Source organism: Euprymna scolopes, chromosome 32, assembly GCF_053919585.1.
Source record: "Euprymna scolopes isolate OS-2025 chromosome 32, ASM5391958v1, whole genome shotgun sequence".
NCBI lineage: Eukaryota > Metazoa > Mollusca > Cephalopoda > Sepiida > Sepiolidae > Euprymna > Euprymna scolopes.
In genome coordinates this window covers 34429953-34451565 of record NC_136513.1, presented here as the reverse complement: position 1 = coordinate 34451565, position 21613 = coordinate 34429953, and the positions used below count along the sequence as shown (strand labels likewise).

General features: G+C 35.9%; 2 protein-coding genes across 3 annotated transcripts in view; one reads left to right on the top strand and one right to left on the bottom strand.

The window, feature by feature from the left end:
* LOC145256251 (tectonin beta-propeller repeat-containing protein 2-like) overlaps positions 1-21613 on the bottom strand; it is a 168058-nt gene that overhangs the window by 118364 nt on the left and 28081 nt on the right. The gene's annotated exons all lie outside the window — the stretch shown is intronic.
* On the top strand, positions 11280-18658 carry LOC145256252 (uncharacterized). The gene is made up of 2 exons (XM_080114909.1): positions 11280-11393; positions 16569-18658. The coding sequence occupies exon 2, from the start codon at positions 16570-16572 to the stop codon at positions 18541-18543; it is 1974 nt and encodes a 657-aa protein (XP_079971035.1). The 5' UTR covers positions 11280-11393; position 16569; the 3' UTR covers positions 18544-18658.

Sequence of the window (21613 nt, the reverse complement as noted above, 5' to 3'; positions counted from 1 at the left end):
AATGCAATATGAACGTAAGGACACATTTGAAGAACGGTATGCAATAAAATTCTGTTTTAAACTTGGAACAAATGCCACAGAAATTTATGGAATACTTCAGAATTCCATACATTTCTGTGGCATTTTTTCCAAGTTTAAAACAGAATTTTATTGCATACTTGGAAAAAATGCCATAGAAATGTATGGAATTCTGAAGTATTCCATACATTTCTGTGGCATTTTTTCCAAGTTTAAAACAGAATTTTATTGCATACTTGGAAAAAATGCCATAGAAATGTATGGAATTCTGAAGTATTCCATACATTTCTGTGGCATTTTTTCCAAGTTTAAAACAGAATTTTACTGCATATCATTCTTCAAATGTGTCCTACTTTTGGACCATCTTGCATGAATCGAGTATCAGTTTTTGTGTGGCATAAGACAGGAAGTCTGAGGGATGATGAGGTGTGGAGGGGGGGAGTAAAGAAGTCAGAACACGAGAGTTGATTGGCCAAATTACATAGATAAGAACCGTTTTTACCTATAGCGACAAGAAATGTACAGTTTGATGTCAGTGTGAGACTGTACACACAATTATTCACAAGGAACTGAAGATGTAGAAGTTCTGCACAAAGTTTGTCCCAAGGATGTTCACAGAAGATGAGAAAGAAAAACATTGTCATGACAACAGGAAGATGGTCGAGATGATCAATTCAGATCCCGCAGTTCTTGATGCTATGGTGACCTGCGATGAAAGCTGGATCTACTGCTGTGATCCAGAAACCAAGAGACATAGTTTCCAGTGGAAGCATGCTGGCTCTCCAAGACCCAAGAAGGCCAGGCAGAGCAAATCTATCTAGAAACTTATGATGATCCTTTTTTTTTTGATAGCACGGACCTAATCTACATGCACTGGGTTCCCACTGGACAGACAGTCACAAAGGATACTATGGTGAGGTTTTTAAAAGAGTTCAGGAAGAGATTTCATATGAAGAGGCCAGTACTCTTCAAATCGGGTCAGCAACATTTCCACCAGGACAATGCACCAGTCCATAACTCTATTCTTGTGCCAGACTATTTGACCAAGATGGGCATCAAGACAGTGCCTCACCCTCCCTGTGACTTTTGGTTATTCCCTAAGCTCAAGGAAAACCTTAGAGGCTGTCGTTATGAGACAATTAAGGAGATGAAAGAGACTGTGACAGGTATCATTGACACACTCACACAAGAGGACCTCCCCATGAGGCCTTCCAGAAGTCGTTGAAACAGCACAAGTGCATTGCAGCCAAAGGAGATTACTTCGAAGGAAACTAGAGTTTCATGTGTGTACTATCAATAAAAGTGCCCATGCGAAAAAAAAAAAAGTCTGGAAACTTATTGAAGGCATCTCGTATATATATATATATATATACTTCAGAATAGTTTTTATTTAACAATCAGTTGTTATGGAAACGTGAGATTGTAAGGTTTACAAAATATTACTGGCAGTAATATTCTATAAGTTATCCCATCTAAACAAGAATTGCTCGATATGCAAGATAGAGCAAATAAATTCAATTGTAATTCAATGAATTTCAAAAAACTCTCATTGAAATGAAATGAAGTGGTTGAGTTTCATATCAAAGAATTTTTATTATTCTAAGCAAGACAAAGAATGCTTGAGAAAATTAATCTCCTTAACCTATAGGGTTTCGATGTCTACCATCTCATCAGAGGAGAGAAAATATTAGCAAATACTTACAAAGGTATGCACCCTATTTGCTTAAGTCAGTGAGACATGGAAAGTCAAAGTCAAAATAATAAATTTATCAGAAGTCCTGTAGCAGGAGGATTTGCAGAAAAAGGATATGAAAGTTTTTTTAGATCCAGCTTGCTTGGTAAAATCCATGTTATGCGTTCTTTACATCCGTTTGGTAATAACTTGGACCTTATATATATATATATATATATATATATATATATATATATATATATATATAGAGAGAGAGAGAGAGAGAGAGAGAGAGAGGGAGAGAGAGCAGCAAAAGTATTTGGTACATTAGTTTTTTTGTATTTCTCACAAAAGATATCAAGTTAATTTAAATGGAATCTACACTCAATCTTTGAACAGATATCATCTATCTAAAAATAAAACTGAAATGAAAATATACTTAGTTGACAAATATTTATTAACAAAGAATCAAATTACCCATATGCAAAACTATTTAACACACAATCAGAAATTTCATTCTTAAACAGTCATTTCGTCTTGCTACAATATTTCAACCAATCAGAAGGCACCCTCAGGGTTCCAGCTTCTTACAGGTCAGTTGATAACAGTCCTCAGACACTGTGCAGATTCCTATTTACAATGCCTCCCCACGGGACAGAGTTAGACACCAGAGTCGTTTTTTAACGTGGAGAAAAGGAACAAAAATTTTAAATTGTCTTAGTGGTGAAGGACTTCTTCTCCACTGACAGAGAACAAGAAATTGAAGTGCAGCATCTGAAGAACAGATACTACACTTTGTTTATTTATTTGCTTCCCCACTGAGCAAATTAGGCAGGGGGCCGTTTTTTAATGTGGAGATAGGGGGAAGGAAAGAGGGGATCCAGCTCCCGAGAGGTGGGAAGTGGGAGCTGGATTAGAAACTGTTGGTATGAAGGGTTGCCCCTTCAGTGACCAAGGTCAGATATGTGGGGTTACCCCAACATATAGTCTTTGCTAGTCATAGCTGGTCTGTGCTAGTCATAGCTTTGCAGTATCTGTCGCAACAGATACTACACTTTGATCTCGGCCCAAAGGCCAGGTAACTGTGCTGGTTGCCTCTTTCATTACTGTTTTAAAATGGTTAAAACAAAGAATTTGACGATTGATGTGCACCAGGAAATAATAGCAAGGCATAAAGATGGAAAGGGGTACAGGAAAATAGCTTCAGAACTAAATTTGGTGGTGAGTACAGTTGAGACTGTCATGAGAAAGTGGAAAACAACCGGCGCTAAAACTAAAAATCTTCTACGTTGTCAGCCACGTAAAATTAAATGATGTTACTGCTTGTTACATTGCTTGTAACGTGAATAAAAAAAACACTTTTTTTTTTTACATGGGGGTCACCACTTATCAAAGCCTGAAGGCCACTCAGGGATAAGGGTTATTGCGTGTACAGTAATCAATGAGATAGTATTGTAGTAATCATTAGTATTGGGCGTTTTGATAGAGTGTCTTACTTAAGGGGGCGGTTTGTCAGGAGTTTGTTTATGTTGGACTTGAAGACGTCCAAGTTGTAGTCAGGTGGGAAACAGGCAAGCGGCAGAGAGTTCCACTGGGGTGCAGTTCTAAGAAAGAAGCTTTGCTCATGGAATCTACGTTTGGATTTAGGCACAGATAAAGAGTGGGGAAAATTATTGACAGTAGTTTCAACCAGACGGGTGTTTCTCTGAAAGATTGGTGAGGGGGGGGGAGGGATTGGAGCTCAGACGAGCACCTGCCATGGCAATAACGATAAAACAAAGACAGGCTCGCAACGTCTCTTCTGTGGGCATTCAGAAATTCAAAAGAATTTGCAAGAAGCAGGTATTGAATTAAGCAAGGACACTATCAAGAGATCATTGAATCGTACAGGCCTGTATTCTAGATCACTGAGAAAGACTCCATTGTCGAGTCCTAGACACGTGAAAGATGGTTTAAAATTTGTTTATAAATACCAATGTGAACCGGATGACTTCTGGAACAAAATTATTTAGTCAGATGGAACAAAAATTGAACTTTTTGGAAGAAACATGCGCACCTGTGTATAGAGGAAAAAGGATACAGAATTAAAACCATTTAATATCCTTTCCACTGTACAATTTGGAGGCGGAAGTGTGATGATTTGGGGCTGCTTTTCTGCAAATGGAGTTGGAGGAATGGAAATCACAGAAGAAAAAATGAATGCAACAAAATACACAAATTTTTTCAACCCATCTGTTCAAAAGTGCAGATTTAGGATTGGGCCGTGACTTTATCTTCCAGCAAGACAATGATCCTAATCACAAGGCTAAAATAACTATGAACTGGTTTAAGGATAATGGGATTAGTGTTCTACAGTGTTCTAGCCAGTCACATGACCTAAAATCTGTGGAAAACTTTGGAGTTAAAGGTGCATGCAAGAAATCCTAAGAATATTTATTTATTTTTTTTTTTTTATTACATTTTCACCCCAAACAAGGCAAATTTCCACTTTGGTTTAGGGGGCTACTATCAGGGGCAACAACTACTGGGGTACTATGTAGGGATTTGGGCAGCAAGGTGTCGGTTCACGTTACACTTGAACTTCTGCACGTCAGTACTGTTGGGGAAGCAGGGACCTGGAATAGAATTCCAGAGTCTAGCGGTTCTGGGGAAGAAACTATTGGAGTAAAAAGATCTTTTACATCTAGGGATCTCTACAGTGTGGAGGTGGGATTTAGCAGCCTGTCGGGTTTGTCGAGGGTGCTCACGTCGTGGGGGCACAAGTGATTGCAGTTCGTCAGAGCATTCGCCACTAAAATACTTGTAGAACAGGCAGAGGGATGCAACATGTCGTTGATGGGACAGAGGCTGAAGCTTAGATGCCAGTTCAATATCCAAGAAATTGAAAAAAGTTTGCAAAGAAGAATGGCTGAAACTATCAGCAAGTGCTTGTAAGAAATAGGCAGTTATGGAAAGCGTTTGGAGGCTGTAGGCCAGAACAAAGGATATACAACTAAATATTAGTAGATGTGTTAAATACTTTTGCCTATGAGTAATTTGATTTTTCATTAATAAATATTTGTCAATTAAGTATATCTCCATTTCCATTTTATTTTTAGATAAATAATATCTGTTCAAAGATTGAGTGTAAATTTCATTCAAATTAACTTGATATATTTTTTTTTGAGAAATACGATAAAAACAAATGTACCAAATACTTTTGCTACCCACTGTATATAAGCTAAGACAAAGTGTAAAGTTACATAGGAACTTTATTACATTATCAAGTCAATGAGAGTTACAGAAAGAAAAATAAAGGAGAAAACTCTTTAGGCCATCATTTCGAAGCTAAATGCTTCTCGTCAGAAGAGGAGAAAAAAAACTGGCATTATACAAAAGTAAAGGTGAAAAGACAATTTGATTGGTTGGTTGTTTTTGTTTTACGGCATATCAACCCTTTTCAGGTTATTTAATGCGGAATCCAAAGATTCGGAAGAAAATTTTTTTAATAGAATATATTTGTTGTTTTGAAGTCGGTTTCTATTTAACCCGTAGTTTGTACCCTAACAGATACTACCACTCCGGATCAGAGTGGACCTGGGAGCAATGGCAATTAAAGGGTGGCCCCACACTCCTCAAAGCCCGCAAGCTGGGGCCTCACCACTGGATATAGTTTAAGGTTAAATCCAGGACCAAAAAGACAATTTGAAAAGCTGCGTTATAATAAGGAGGGAAAAAAGTAATCGTAACTACTCTCCCAATTTTCAGATTTTGTAATCATGCCCATATGCATTTATTTCTTTTAAAAATTGATTGCTGTTTTTTCTTCTGAGTTAAGGGCGAAATAGATTCAATGATTGATATGATAATTAAATGAATGATTTTGCGCTTCGAAACAGTTGCTGTCAAGAATTGTGGACGTCAACATACTTAAAGTATTAAATTGTAAGATGGTCAACATCTTGAAATTTGGAATATAGATTTTTGTCATTTATTGGTTATATGCTCTGTAATTACATTGAGCTTATTAAATTAAAGAATTTGTATAAATAAAAGGTGAAACATAATTGAAGAAACATTTCTACACACACACACACACACATATACATATATATATGTGTGTGTGTGTGTGTGGCATAATTATGTTGACACACAAGTTCCAGTTATATCACCGAAATTAAGCAACATTGAGCCAAGTCAGTACTAAAATGGGTGATCATTTGGCAATTCCAGGTGCTGTATATGTGTTATATATATAGTTCATTATTATTATTATTATTGTTGTTTGTTATTATTATGTTCTTTTTTAAGTCTTATTAAAAGTGATGCTTATTAAGAGTTTGTCGTTGCTGTCTTAGGGAGAGGTGTTGTAAGAGTTAGAGATGTTGTTGAGAGAGGGATGTTGTTTTAAGAGAGATTGTTCGCGTTATAAAGATATTCATATATATTAAAATGTTCATACTTAGAAGTGTAGATATGAGATGTAGAGTTCACATTGTAGATATGAGCTGTGTATGTCAAGACATTTTATAACACATACATATAGACATATAATAACAATTTTCACTTTACCTTTTGGTAGAATTACAATACAACGACGACGTTTATAAAAACACATGATGGGTTTATTTCTTCTCACGACCGGCCATGGTTTTCTGAGTCAAGAATTCAAAGCTTCACATTCTAAGTTTCAAAAGTGACCGTCTCGCTTCTAGACGTTTGAATGTCCATGTCTGGACTGTCGTCTGTCATCCTCAGACTCTCTCTGACTCTCCCCCAGTTTCTCCCCAGTTTCTAACTATATCTAGAACTTCCCATTTTCCATGACGTCATACACATGTTAAAACATGTCTTCTTTCACGTGTTCTGGACATGCGTGTCCAAAACTTTTTCCTTTGTTTACAAAAGGAATTTTAACCTATATTCTCAGTAACCTATATTTCCAATATGTTAAAAACATGTTTATTAAATTATCTTGTAGTTGCATTCTTTCCATTGAATTTTCATAACAAAATTGACAATGCACATTCTTTTCTTGAAATTATTTTATCTCTAAGCTAAACAATGGTTTGTTTTACATTCCATTTTCTAATTCTCTCTCGTAATCTATTTTCTAAACCTAATTTACGAGGTTCGAATTTCGTCTATTCTATTTATTTTAACTAAATCTCTCTATTTTTATACTTACATGAAAAGGGGACAGCCCTTATCATGTAACATATGCTCTGCGCTTATCTCAGCATTGTTTCCAGTCGTCAAGCACTTCTTGCCACTGGACTCGAGCAGTGCCGATTCAGGAAAGGTGTGGTTGGGGATTGTGCAACCCTTGCTTCACAATTACCCACACAGCTACCCTTAAAGGGGGTATCTATTGTCTCTTGAGACTGAAGGGAAGCATTGATTATGACGGTACTTGTTGGAAAAGGACGACAGATCGATTTTTTTTTTTAAATATGTCATTTTAAGCAAAACCAATCTTACGTACTTCATTGTCAAATTGTGTTTTAAGTAAAAAAATAAACAAAAAAGTTTATTGTTAAAGTGTTTGGTCACCATTAAGATGTAATATAAAAGTTGAGTTGTCTCCTGTGTCTTAACTCTTCACTGTCTACTTTATAACATCTACAAACAATGCAATTTTACCCAATTTTACATAAAAATTATTTTTAGCTATAAATAACTTTCTACTCTGAATTTTCATAATTTTTTAATATATTACTATTTTCAACATGACAAGTATGTTACATTGTTTTTGATTAAAATGACATAAAAAAATCGATTTATCACCTTTATCCTAACAAGCACCAAAATGATGGCTATTTTTGAAAAAAAAAAAAAAAAAAAAAAAAAATGGTTACCCGTCCTGTTCTCTATTTTATAGAAAACTGGATAATCATTTGTTATATTTGTATAATATTTTTTGTTATATTTGTATATTAAAGTGAAGCCTCACTTTACAGCCAACATATTTTTATTATATAATTAAAAAAAAAAAAAAAAAAAAAAAATGGAGAACCTTGCTTTTAATTTTCCATTGCCAACATAAATTCTAATTCATAAAACTCACTATATCTGTCAGTCTGTCTTCATATTTTCAAACTATCTCTTCTGAACCTAAAAGTCGCAGAGCAGCGCTAGGGGCTTCAATTGATTGGATTTTTTATGTACCGTTCTTTTATGGGTCTTTAGTCAGTTAGAATCGTTTTTAAGGGGTCAAAAAGGAGTAAAAACGAAAAAAAAATTGTTATACATTTTGAAACAAATATTACGTACTTAATTGTCATGTTAAATATCGTAATATATCCCAAAATTACAAAAATTCATTGAATAGAACAATTGCTACTGTGTTTTTAGTAGGGATGTACCGATGATCAAATAATAAGAAGAATACCGCTGCTTACAAGTTATGTCAAACCATCACATCAAAGGGTGGCAAATCGGCAAAAACTTTTACAATGACTAATATGTTAAACCATCTTAGAAAGGTTCTTTCAAAAGAAGCAAAAGTTTAAGATAGAAAAGGACGCACAATGAATACATAGGGGCAGACATTTCAGGAACAAGTAGCAGCAACTACGAGCTTCCAGCTAAGCACCAAACTACTATAGAATTAATATTTGTTAAAAAGAAAGATCAGCAATTAATCTGCCTTTGATAATTGGCCGATTACCGATTAGTCGACTGAGTAATAGAACCTCTAATGCCAATTTATCAGCTAATTTTGTTGCCATAAATGATACTGATATTAATTATATTGTAAACGAAAACAAGTTAACTCCCTCTATTGCTTGCCAGTGAAAATTTATCGAAGGGACATGCATCGTCTACACGATATTATCAAATAACAGGCATGACGCGCTATTAACATGTAGACTTTTACAACTGCAATGAATTTGAGGCAAATTTCCCTCCTTTCTCGTCCTATCAAATTAATATTATTTTTTCTTTTTACTTTAAATCATTTACTTTAAATTATTTTTTTTAAATCATTTTTTTTTTTTTTTTTTTTTACTTTAAAATCATTTTTTTTTTCACTTTTAATCATTTATCAAAGAAAATTATTACTTCATCTTTCTCTTTTCATGTTGAGGAATTGTACGAGGAATTGTACAAGAAATTGCGACGATGTGCGAACCGAAAATAAAGCATTCTTCATCAGTCATATTCTTGTTCCTCATTTTCGGACTCTTGCTACCATAACATATATATTTTTATTTTTCTGGTTAAGATAATGTCTATTTTATTGAGATAAATTACTACTTAGATATCAGACATAAATCTTTACATATTTAAATTACTTAATTTTGAAAACAACCTTCAAGAATTATAGCAACCAGTTTCTGCTGGAAGTATTTTGATGTCAATCCCAAGAATAAGAATACGGCTGCTTACAAGTTATGTCAAACCAGCACATCAAAGGGTGGCAAATCGGCAAAAACTTTTACAATGACTAATATGTTAAACCATCTTAGAAAGGTTCTTTCAAAAGAAGCAAAAGTTTAAGATAGAAAAGGACGCACAATGAATACATAGGGGCAGACATTTCAGGAACAAGTAGCAGCAACTACGAGCCTCCAGCAAAGCACCAAACTACTATAGAATTAATATTGGTCAAAAAGAAAGTTTTGGATATTAATGATCACAAGTCACAAGAGATCCATCATCAGATAAAAGAAATGCTGTTGATATTCTACCATATTCTGTAGCATCTGACATTGAATTTAATAGGATTATTGCAAAACTTTGTTCAAATTACAGCATTCCATCAAAAAAGTACTTCATTGCAAAATCATTTTCGAGATATTTACAAAGGTAAAACAAGAATTCAACTGTTTCTTGCAGCATCTCATGAACTATAGACATTTGGACACCTACAGCAGATAATGCTTCCTTTCTGAGTTTAACAGGTCATTGGTTTTCAAATGACTTTGAACAGTGCAGAGCTGTACTTAGAGCTGTTCCATTCTCTGGTGCACACAGGTGCAAGAATAAGTGAAAAATTGCACAGTGTTCTGGATGAGTATAAAATCTTCAATAAAGTTTTCTTAGTCTTGCAGGATTCTGGAACAAATATGGTTGCAAATGTTAGAAGAACTAGGATTCATTGTAATTCAGGCTGTGAAGACAACCACTACATCTAACAGAAATATTCTCTCAATTCAATCGCTTTCTAATGGCAATTAGCAAATTAATTGAAATACAGGATCAGTTTAATTTGGAAAAAACTCTTTCAAGATGTGACCACATGGTGGAATTTAACATATTATATGCTAAAAAGATGTGACCACATGGTGGAATTTAACATATTATATGCTAAAAAGATGTGACCACATAGTGGAATTTAACATATTATATGCTAAAAAGATGTGACCACATCGTGGAATTTAACATATTATATGCTAAAAAGATGTGACCACATTAACATATATGACACTTTTAATTAAGTGTCAAAAGGTTGACTGGCGAAGTTAATTAAACAATAATTAATTAAATTATAATATTAATTGTTTTATTGAACAGTATAAAATTTGTTAAGGTAGCCAACATTTTTTAAGAACCAAGTGTAATAAACTGTCATTGAGTGCAAAGAGATGGCGACCTTAGCAAGAACAGGATTTGACCTATAAATCTGTCAATAAAACAAAAACCATCTGTAGGTGTATTGACCTTTCAAAATTATAAACGAACTATATAAGTAAAATTAATTCGGTTTGAAAGTCCGACATTTTAAGTGCAAAGAAATTGGGAATGACAGATAAAACAAAAACAAAGTGCAGACGTTTGCACCTGCTGAAAAATCATAATTTATCAAATTATAAACAATAAATATATTTTTAAGTTGGCAATCATTTTTGGGTCGGCCTAACTTGGAACTGAGTACAAGCTTGGCACAAGGACTGGGCGGCTATACATTATTCATCAACTAATCACAGAATTGCTCCGTATAGCCCCTCCCAATGATTGCAACTAATTGGCCGATTATCTAAAACCAATCAAAGGCTAACCTGAGTGATTGTTACGACGATAGCTATTAGTCGGCAATCCCCATTGGCTGGCCAATCAGACACTGATTGTTCAAGTATTCGGGCCAATAAATAGAGGATACCCAAAGCGAAAAATCGAGTTGGTTCATTTTTTTTGCCGCCGCTTAAAGAACCAAATCCGTTGCCATTCTTCATCAACGCTGCTTAATTGCAGTCAAGAGTTTCTACGAAAACTTTATTCCGCCAGTCAACCACAATCACTCCCCTTGCGTGGTGTTTGAAGATTGTGTTAATAAACGTTGTTATTGTTTATAACAAACGCTTTCAGACATTTTTTCTTTGATTGCTTGGCAACTTTTCTTCCCTCCAGCAACAAATTCAACCTTCGTCGACTGGGCCATACTCATCAATTCTTTCTACGGATCTTAAAGCAACGTGGGCGTGGAAGGAAACAGAGAAAGACCAGTCAACGTATGTGGTAATCACGAAACCATCGGCCAACTCGGGTTCGTGAAGATATCGTACCACATTTGGTGCCTTAAGACGCAGGATTGACCCTGGTTAATTACCAGACGGATCTCGTCGCATCTGTGTCGCAGAATCCAGTATCGGCGCTTCAAAACACAAGATCGACACTCTGTATATTCACCGGCACAACGACACTCCACCCAGAAACCAGCCTAGGAAGCAATTAGCTCAACCTACTCAAGCCACTCACCAGAAAAGTCCACAGAGTCAGGGTAAGTGACTATTTTTCTTTGTTCTTTGCATTCATTGTGCATGTTGGTTCATTTCTAAATAGCTTCTAGGTGTGTTTATTTTTTTTTCTTAATACAATGGCTACTTCTCGTTCAAATATTTCACCTATGTTGGTAACAGCTGGATCAAAGATCCCAATTTTTTCTGGTAGACCGGCAGATCTGAAACCATGGCTGATGGCATTGAAAAAAAAACAAAGGGTCCATAATTTATCGGACCCTGAATTGATTAACCTAGCCTATGACTATTCAGATGGAGTAGTGTCCGAATGGATTGGAACTTATCTTGATGACCATTCGGATACTTCCAGTAAAGCCTTATTCGATGAAATCACAGCACAGTATGGAGAGTTTGTCAACCCTGCTGATGCTGCTCGAGCATTGATTAAGGTGATACAAGGAAAAAATGAATCGCTTGCAGAACTGGCTAGTAGAATGTCAAGTCTTGCAAGGCTGGCTTATAGAGACTCTGAACTGAGAGAAGGGTCAGCTGTACAGGTACAGCTAGCTGAATTCTTCATTGATGGAATAAACAATACTTTCATTAAGGAAGATGTGGCCAGAGCCAACCCAAAGACACTGTCGGAGGCTTTGTCATCAGCCAGAGAAAGTGAAAGGCTTTATGAGCGACTTCTGGGCTGTGGGAAACGAGAAAAAATGAATAATAAATTTTCAGGTAGAAATCATTGGCAACAGGAGGGAATAGGCTCTCATACAGTACTAAGGGAACCAAAGGCGGAGGGTTACCATAGAAAATGGTCTGGAGAGAGTCATGGTTGTTACAGCTGTAGACAACCAGTAAAAAAAAAGGGGATTACTTCAAATCAGCATGAACGCTGGAATTATTACGAACAAAGGTGTCCAAAGTCTGAAAGCGGGAATGTAACTTACTTGACTTCAGAAAAACGAAACACCAAGGCACCGGCACAAACAAAAAGTCGCAGAACTAACCATATTCAGTCATTAAAAGAAAAAAAGAATAAGGGTACTCTTGCTCCTAAAAAGAATAATCCAAGAAATTCCTGCTCTAAACGGGAAATGATTAATATTCCCAACACAAAAGGAGCAGAAGAATATGAATTATTCACACAGGGCTCGGACATGACGTGTAGGGTAGATATCATGGGCAAGCAGGTAGAAGCATTGATAGACTCCGGGTCAGAAGTCTCGCTTCTAAAGTCCTCAATTTTTGAAGACCTAAGAGATAGCAAAATAAAGTTGAAAGACTCAGATTTAACAGTAACTCAAGCAAATGGACAGAAAATGAAACTAAATGGTATGATCCACCTACCTATTAAAATCGGAAAGATTAAGACAGGTTCAAAATTGTACATTGCACCTGACTTAGACCAAACCATGATTTTAGGGGAGGATTGGTTAAAAATAAATAAAGCACAATTATGTTTTAATCCAAATCGGCTAACGATAAGAGGGGTAGAAATTCCCTTGGGTAATAGTTCCGGCGGGGAAATTAAAATCTACACTACGGACAGTGTAAAATTACCCCCACGAACTGCTATCTCCTGCGCAGCCAAACTAGTCCCCTCAGAGCCAAATAAAGAAAACCTATACCAGGTGATTTCAACGGAGGAGGTAATACCGGAGGAGGAAGAAATAGTGTTAGTTGAAGCGATAGTAAAAGAAAATGAGAAGGGAAAGATTCCAGTTATGTTGGCAAATTTGGGTAATAAAACTTTGAGCGTTCCCAAGGGTGAAAATTTGGGAAGGGTAGCGCCAATAAGAATTCGGAAGCAAGTCAGGTACATTGAGAAACGCCCAATTAAGATGAGCAAAAATACAATTAATCCTAAGGACATCAACGTACCTAATGAGCATAGACAAGAGATAGTGAATTTAGTTCAGAAGAATATAGATGTTGTCGCTAACTCAGATAAGGAGTTGGGACGAACTCAGTCGGTTCAAATGAAAATAGATACTGGAAACAACCCACCCATAAAAATGAAACCGTACAGAACTCCGATACACAAAAGGGAGTTAGTAGAAGAAGCTGTCAAAGAAATGCTGGAAGCTAAGGTGATTGAACGCTCACGATCTCCTTGGAGCTTTCCCATTGTAGTGGTTGACAAAAAGGATGGGGGACACCGCTTTTGTGTAGATTTTAGAGCCCTCAACAACATAACTAAGCCGCTTGCTTATCCACTACCATTAATAGATGATATACTGGCCCTCTTAGGCAAGGCAAGATGTTTTTCCACCCTTGATTTGAGATCAGGGTACTGGCAGGTAGCCCTGGATCAAGATGACCGTGAAAAGGCTGCATTTGTGTGCCACTACGGGCTTTTTCAATTTCGAGTTATGCCCTTTGGATTGGCTAATGCTCCAGGTGTTTTCCAACAACTCATGTCCATAGTACTTGGAGGGTTGGAAGGCTTTGCTATGGCATATCTCGATGACATACTAGTTTTCTCGAGCAATATAAATGAACATTTCCAACACCTTCAAACGGTATTCAATCAACTGAGAAAACATGGGTTAAAATTAAAACTGGCAAAGTGTCAGTTCATGATGGCAGAAACTAAATACTTGGGATTTGTCATAAATAAACAAGGAATCAAGCCAGATGATGATAAGGTCAAAGTAATTCGCTCGATGCCAGAACCTAAAACTGTTAGACAGGTCAGGGGTTTTATAGGCGCAATCGGATATTACCGAAGATTCATACCTGCATTTTCAAGAATAGCTACCCCTCTTATAGCTCTCACAAAAAAAAGTGCTCGCTTTAAGTGGACAGATGATTGCCAGCGATCATTTGATACGCTGAAAGATCAACTGTCAACGATCCCCTTATTGGCATACCCAGACATAAATAAACCTATGATCTTGTACACAGATGCGAGCGACCTGTGTATTGGGGCATGTCTAACTCAACCATGTCCTGAGAAGGACGGTCCTGTCCCAGGAATACCAGAAGAAGTACCTATCTACTTTCTTTCTCACAAGTTAACATCTACGCAACAGAAGTGGCCTGTCATAGAAAAGGAAGCATTTGCTATTGTATATGCTCTCCAAAAACTTGATTATTATCTAAACGGTGCACAATTCGTGATAAAAACAGATCATAAGCCTTTGAAATATCTATTTAAAGCAGATTTGACAAATAAAAAGATACAACAATGGGCCTTAAAAATAAGTGGATACAACTGTACCATAGAATATCTATCGGGCAAAGAAAATACATGTGCCGATTTATTGTCACGTATCCCTAATCAGCTAGAACAAGAATCGACGCCTCAAGAACTTGAAATTGATGATAAATTTTATCAAATAAACATGATAAACTCACATAGGTTGGATTATAGACACACCTTAGATGAAACAGATAGAACGGATGAAAACCCCAAAAAAGAAATGCCCCAATTAGACAGATACAAGGAAGATGAAGAAATTAAGACGCTAAAAAGAACCATAGAGTCAGGTAAAGCATCTAAAGCATTTCTAGAAAGATATATGGTACAAAATGGGTTGCTATACTATCTTTCTGACCGAGACGGAGACGTCCGACCTAGGTTGTATATACCCAAACAGATTCGAGGGGACATATTGAGACAGCTTCATGATAAAATGGGGCATATTGGTATTGACAAGACGTACGAACTCATAGGCAGGAAATATTACTGGCCGGGGTTGTACAAGGAAGTCACAAACCATGTAAACCTATGCGTTGTTTGTCAGTCGAGGAGCGGCAAATCTGAAATTGCACCCCTTGAAGAAACTGATGTCCCATTTTATCCCTTTGAAAAAATTAGTGTAGATGTCTCCGGACCCTATGGGGAAACTCCACAGGGAAATAAATACATAGTTAGCTTTGTGGATTGGCTAACTAACTGGCCGGAAGCCTATGCAGTACCAGATAAGAAAGCTCAGACTGTAGCTAGACTATTACTAACCGAAATAATCCCGCGCTTTGGGACCCCCTTAGAACTGGTATCTGATAATGGCCCAGAAAACGTTAATGAAGTAATGAGACAAACAACTGAAGGTCTCAACATCAAGCACATTGTAACATCCCCCTATCACCCACAAGCTAATGCTAAGGTTGAGCGGTTCCACCGATTCTTGGGAGATACATTGGCAAAGCTCACTAAAGACGACAAGGAAAATTGGGATTTATTCCTGACTCAGGCATTAGCGGCCATAAGATTTTCTATTAATGAAGTGACCGGATTTTCCCCTTATTTTTTACTATTTGGTCGAGATGTAATCTTGCCTATTGATAATCTATTAAAACCCCGTAGGAAATATCTGGGAGAAGATTTTCACCAGATAATCCTCCAAAATCAACATAAGATATTTATGCAAGCTAGGCAGAGGATAAAACGTGCCCAGAAGAAACGAAATGAAAGGGTAAACTTGGGGAGGAAAGAGGTAACCCTCAAAATAGGAGATCCGGTGTATCATAAGAAGCATCTACGACAAGGGAAGCTTGACGAAAAATGGTCTCCTTATTATAGAATAATTAATCAGACAGGTCCAGTAACTTTTGTTGTATGGGACCAAATAAATGGCAAAGTAAAAAAGGCTCATGCAAATGACTTAAAATTAGCAGGAGTAGAAGAATGGGAAATTCCTAAAAGAAAAGAAGCAAATCCACGTATGAGATGGACGAGGTGGGTAGAAGCCCCCTCGGAGACTGATTCGGAGTCAGAAATTGAGATTGAGCCAAGCCCAATTGCTAGATCACAAATAGAAATTGAAGAAGTAGGAAATGCCTTTGTGCAAAATGAATTGGATAGTTGGGAGAGTGAAGACGAAATTCCCCTGTCAGAGTTACGAAAAAGATATCAAGAAAAAGAAGATACACCTTTAAAATACAGATTAAGAAGCTATCAAAATAAAAAAAGGGATGACTTGACATCGGGCCAATCCCATAATATAACTGATCACCAGCTTGCACCAAGTTGTGACTCAGCGAATCAAGCATGTGTGCTGGATAAAATCTAAAACCGGCATTATATAACAGAGAGATGGTTATGTAAGTTTCCATGGATGCGTCTGAAAAACAAAACAAAATAAAATAAAATATAGAGAAGGAATATATAAACAGAAGGCTTGAAAAGAAGTAGTTTTTAAAGTTAGACGGAACCATATTACCTTTCATTAGTAACCGACTGAATTTAACCCCCTATTCTCTTGTAGGATGGCTGAATTGAAGTCCCTACTCCTGCTGAGCATGCTGACAACAGTAGCAGCCCTGCGACATAGTCAGAATGTAATTTTTCGCAAAACAAGTGAAGTAACGATTACAAGGTCAAAATGGTTAATAGTTTTTACGATGAACTTCAAACCCTATTACTCCTTATTAAATAAGTTGAGAAAAGAAATAGACGAGGTCACCTTAGTAGGAAAGGATTTGGAAATTGATTGCATAGCTAATGAAAAAGGGAAATGTTTTAATCTGTGGTGCCCACTTATGCAGGACATAAAGATTATGAAAACTAGTGTGGAGGTTATAGAAAAATATTTGGATGGATTGAAACTATTACAAAATAGAGAAAAAAGATCGGTACTTCCCATAATGGGGAAAGCGTTAAACGTACTTTTTGGGACTATAACAGAGGAACAATTAGATGCCCTAAAGAAAAGATTGAGGACTTCTGAAAAAGGTCAGATGAAATTGGCCCAAGTAGAAAAGGATAGTATTACTATTCTAAATATAACCAGGGTGGAACTAGCCGATAACCGTCGCAAAATAAATGAGTTAGTGGAGGGGTTTAAGGAAATGCAAGTGGAGCTCGGAAATATCACTGGAGAATTAATGATCCGAGTGATAAAACTGGAAGATTGCATAAGAAAATATCTTCGTTTTTTAACAATCATCGAACAATTGCAGAAAAAGTTGCAAGCACTGTTGGACTCCATACAAAACCTGCAAGCACAGTCTGATATGTTAGCTTTGGGTCATTTGTCTCCAAATATAGTGGAACCTTTTGCATTAAAAGACCACTTACTAGAAGTTCAGGCCAAACTACCTCATCACCTAAGATTGCCAGCGAATCCCACAGCTGAGCTGTGGTATTACTATAAGTCATTGGGTTGTCTAACTCTCATCGAAGATGGTAAATTGCTGATTGTGGTGTCACTTCCATTGTTGGATACCGGTAGTATATATGAAGTCTTTCAAGTCATTAATTTACCGATTCCTTATCCACATGAGAAACAGGGATTGGGAACTGTCGCAAAATACAAAATAGAATCCGAAAATATTGCTCTTGATCAAACTAGAGAAAAGTTCATGTTGCTTACCTCTTCCGAGGCAGAAAAATGTACACATGATCTACTCGGAACCTGCGTATCTAATAGCCCGATATATACATTCAGCAATCACCATTTGTGTGTAATCGAATTATTCAAGGATAATAAAAAGGGAATAGGGCAGCATTGTCAAATAGAAGTCCTCCTAGATGTAATGCTGCCAAATGCTATTAGGATAACAGATGGGGCATGGGCGATAGCAGCGAAAGATGAGTTGGAACTATCTCAGGTATGTACCGGAAAACCTCCCAAAACAATAAAAATATCTCCTCCGTTGACCACTCTGCAGGTGCCATTGGGCTGTGGGGTCTATGGCGGCGCTATAACCCTTCCTCCCTATTACCAAGCCGAGGAAAAATTTGAGACCAGCGACTCTTTTTTACCATTGATGAATATCACACTTACTAGTAGATTAAGCCTATGGGAACCTCTAATAAAAGGATTTCCAAACATGACCCCGCAAGCAATCCCTAATGTCGTAAGTCCTCTAAAGAAAATAAATTTAAGGGAATTAATACATAAACTCGATGCACTTAGAGAGGAAAATTCCCTAACAGAAAGTGAACAAGTAGGTAGTTCTACCTGGTTAATTTTGGTAATAGCCATCATCTTATTAATTGTATCAGTTTTGTTAACATCAAGCCTGATAGTACGCCATTGTTTAAGTAAGCTTAAGAGAAATGAACCAACTAAACTGCACAAGAATGTTGGGAGCTCAGGAACGGTTGTCACTGATCAACAGCAGAGACTGGAACAACAAATCGAACTTGAACCAATAGGTGACATACAAACTCCACAGACCACAAATATCCCGAAAGAAGCCTTGCAATTACCATCGGTGGAGATACTTTCAGTGTAATGATCTGAATTTCTTGGAACAATCGATTAAAAAATCTTTACAAATGCATGAAAAAAAAATTTTCCTACAAATGCATTAAAAAAAAAAAAAAAAAAAAAAAAAAAGAAAAAAATTTCCTACAAATGCATGAAAAAAAAATGAAGGACTCTGCAATGAACATTTATTATTATTGTTGTTGTCATTATTATCATTATATAAAAAAAAAGAGATAATAATTCTGTAAAAAAAAAAAAAGAAAATGAAAACATTTTTTGTAATATTTTAAAATGTCAAAAAAAAAGGGGGGATGTAGAAAAAAAAAGATGGGGTTGTTTGTTAGGATGAACAATTGATTTTTTTTCTATGGACACATACAAAACTGAACTGTGTAATCAATCATTGTAATTATATGTCTTCTGTATGTACCGTTAAACATGATTTACCGACCTTTAACCAAAGGTTAAATGTCGGTAAGTGGGGGAGGAGTATGACACTTTTAATTAAGTGTCAAAAGGTTGACTGGCGAAGTTAATTAAACAATAATTAATTAAATTATAATATTAATTGTTTTATTGAACAGTATAAAATTTGTTAAGGTAGCCAACATTTTTTAAGAACCAAGTGTAATAAACTGTCATTGAGTGCAAAGAGATGGCGACCTTAGCAAGAACAGGATTTGACCTATAAATCTGTCAATAAAACAAAAACCATCTGTAGGTGTATTGACCTTTCAAAATTATAAACGAACTATATAAGTAAAATTAATTCGGTTTGAAAGTCCGACATTTTAAGTGCAAAGAAATTGGGAATGACAGATAAAACAAAAACAAAGTGCAGACGTTTGCACCTGCTGAAAAATCATAATTTATCAAATTATAAACAATAAATATATTTTTAAGTTGGCAATCATTTTTGGGTCGGCCTAACTTGGAATTGAGTACAAGCTTGGCACAAGGACTGGGCGGCTATACATTATTCATCAACTAATCACAGAATTGCTCCGTATAGCCCCTCCCAATGATTGCAACTAATTGGCCGATTATCTAAAACCAATCAAAGGCTAACCTGAGTGATTGTTACGACGATAGCTATTAGTCGGCAATCCCCATTGGCTGGCCAATCAGACACTGATTGTTCAAGTATTCGGGCCAATAAATAGAGGATACCCAAAGCGAAAAATCGAGTTGGTTCATTTTTTTTGCCGCCGCTTAAAGAACCAAATCCGTTGCCATTCTTCATCAACGCTGCTTAATTGCAGTCAAGAGTTTCTACGAAAACTTTATTCCGCCAGTCAACCACAATCACTCCCCTTGCGTGGTGTTTGAAGATTGTGTTAATAAACGTTGTTATTGTTTATAACAAACGCTTTCAGACATTTTTTCTTTGATTGCTTGGCAACTTTTCTTCCCTCCAGCAACAAATTCAACCTTCGTCGACTGGGCCATACTCATCAATTCTTTCTACGGATCTTAAAGCAACGTGGGCGTGGAAGGAAACAGAGAAAGACCAGTCAACGTATGTGGTAATCACGAAACCATCGGCCAACTCGGGTTCGTGAAGATATCGTACCACACATATTATATGCTAAAAAGATGTGACCACATGGTGGAATTTAACATATTATATGCTAAAAAGATGTGACCACATAGTGGAATTTAACATATTATATGCTAAAAAGATGTGACCACATTAACATATTATATGCTAAAAAGATGTGACCACATAGTGGAATTTAACATTATATGCTAAAATGATGTGACCACATGGTGGAATTTAACATATTATATGCTAAAAAGATGTGACCACATAGTGGAATTTAACATATTATATGCTAAAAAGATGTGACCACATTAACATATTATATGCTAAAAAGATGTGACCACATAGTGGAATTTAACATTATATGCTAAAATGATGTTACCACATGGTGGAATTTAACATATTATATGCTAAAATGAAATTTAAAACAACTAGAAGCTCTTGTAATGTGTACTGTTGATAATATGCCTGCGTTAACTTACCAATGGGGACTTGTTTGAAAATATATCCAGATCATGGGTCCATTTGAAGAAGTAAGTCATAGACCATCAACCATATCAATGATACATACATACACATTTAGTTCTGAGGTTATTTCTGTCAAAAGCTGTCCAATCTAATTCTAGTATTTCTGACTTTAGTAGAATCCTTACCATTGTGGAATAATTAAGGTTATCAATGGAAACAGGATTTTCATCTTATCTAAAATGATAAAAACTTGTGTCTACTTTCCTAGACCCATGATTCAAATATTGATTTTAAAAGATTGGCATAGAAAACATATTTAGAATTGGATTCTACATCTACTTTTTGCTGACGATAATGAAGCAGAATCAGCAGGATACGCTACTCTGCTGAGGATGAAGAAGCATGAACACGTGTAAATTACAACACGACAACTCAACTAACAAAAAAAAAAAAAAAACAATAAAAATGTCACAAAAGATGCTTTCATCATTCCTAATATAAGAAGACAATAGAAAGTAAAAGTACAATTTTTCTAATTCAATTTCGGCCTTCATTTTTTGAGGTGTGAAAAGTGAACATTGGATCTTTTATAAAACCAAAATTGCAGTGATGGACAATTTTTAAATTATCATCAAATAAAACTGAAAAAAAAAAAAAAAAAAATATGACAAATATAAACATTCAATATAATTCTATACATAATGATTATTATCCCTGCTTTTTTTATTTTTTTTTTTTTTAAACAATTCCAACTGCAACTTACTTCATTATAAGCTGATAAAAATGCTGATATGTTCAATTTTGGCGGCAAAAATAAAGTACCAAATGTCATAAACATATACTAATTTCAAAACTATTAAAAGATACATATCTGGAATATTGCATGCCTAATCAATACATATTGTAGAATGTTATATCCAAATGTCAGCTCTTTATACCACATACTTCTTAAATAGTATCCCAAGAAAATGTAATAATTTTATGTAGTGTTTTTCACTTGGTTTATCATGGCGATGTACTTACGTAAACGTACATGTCCAACATCAAAAGAGCTGCATGTCATCAGCGATGGAGTTCTTTATAC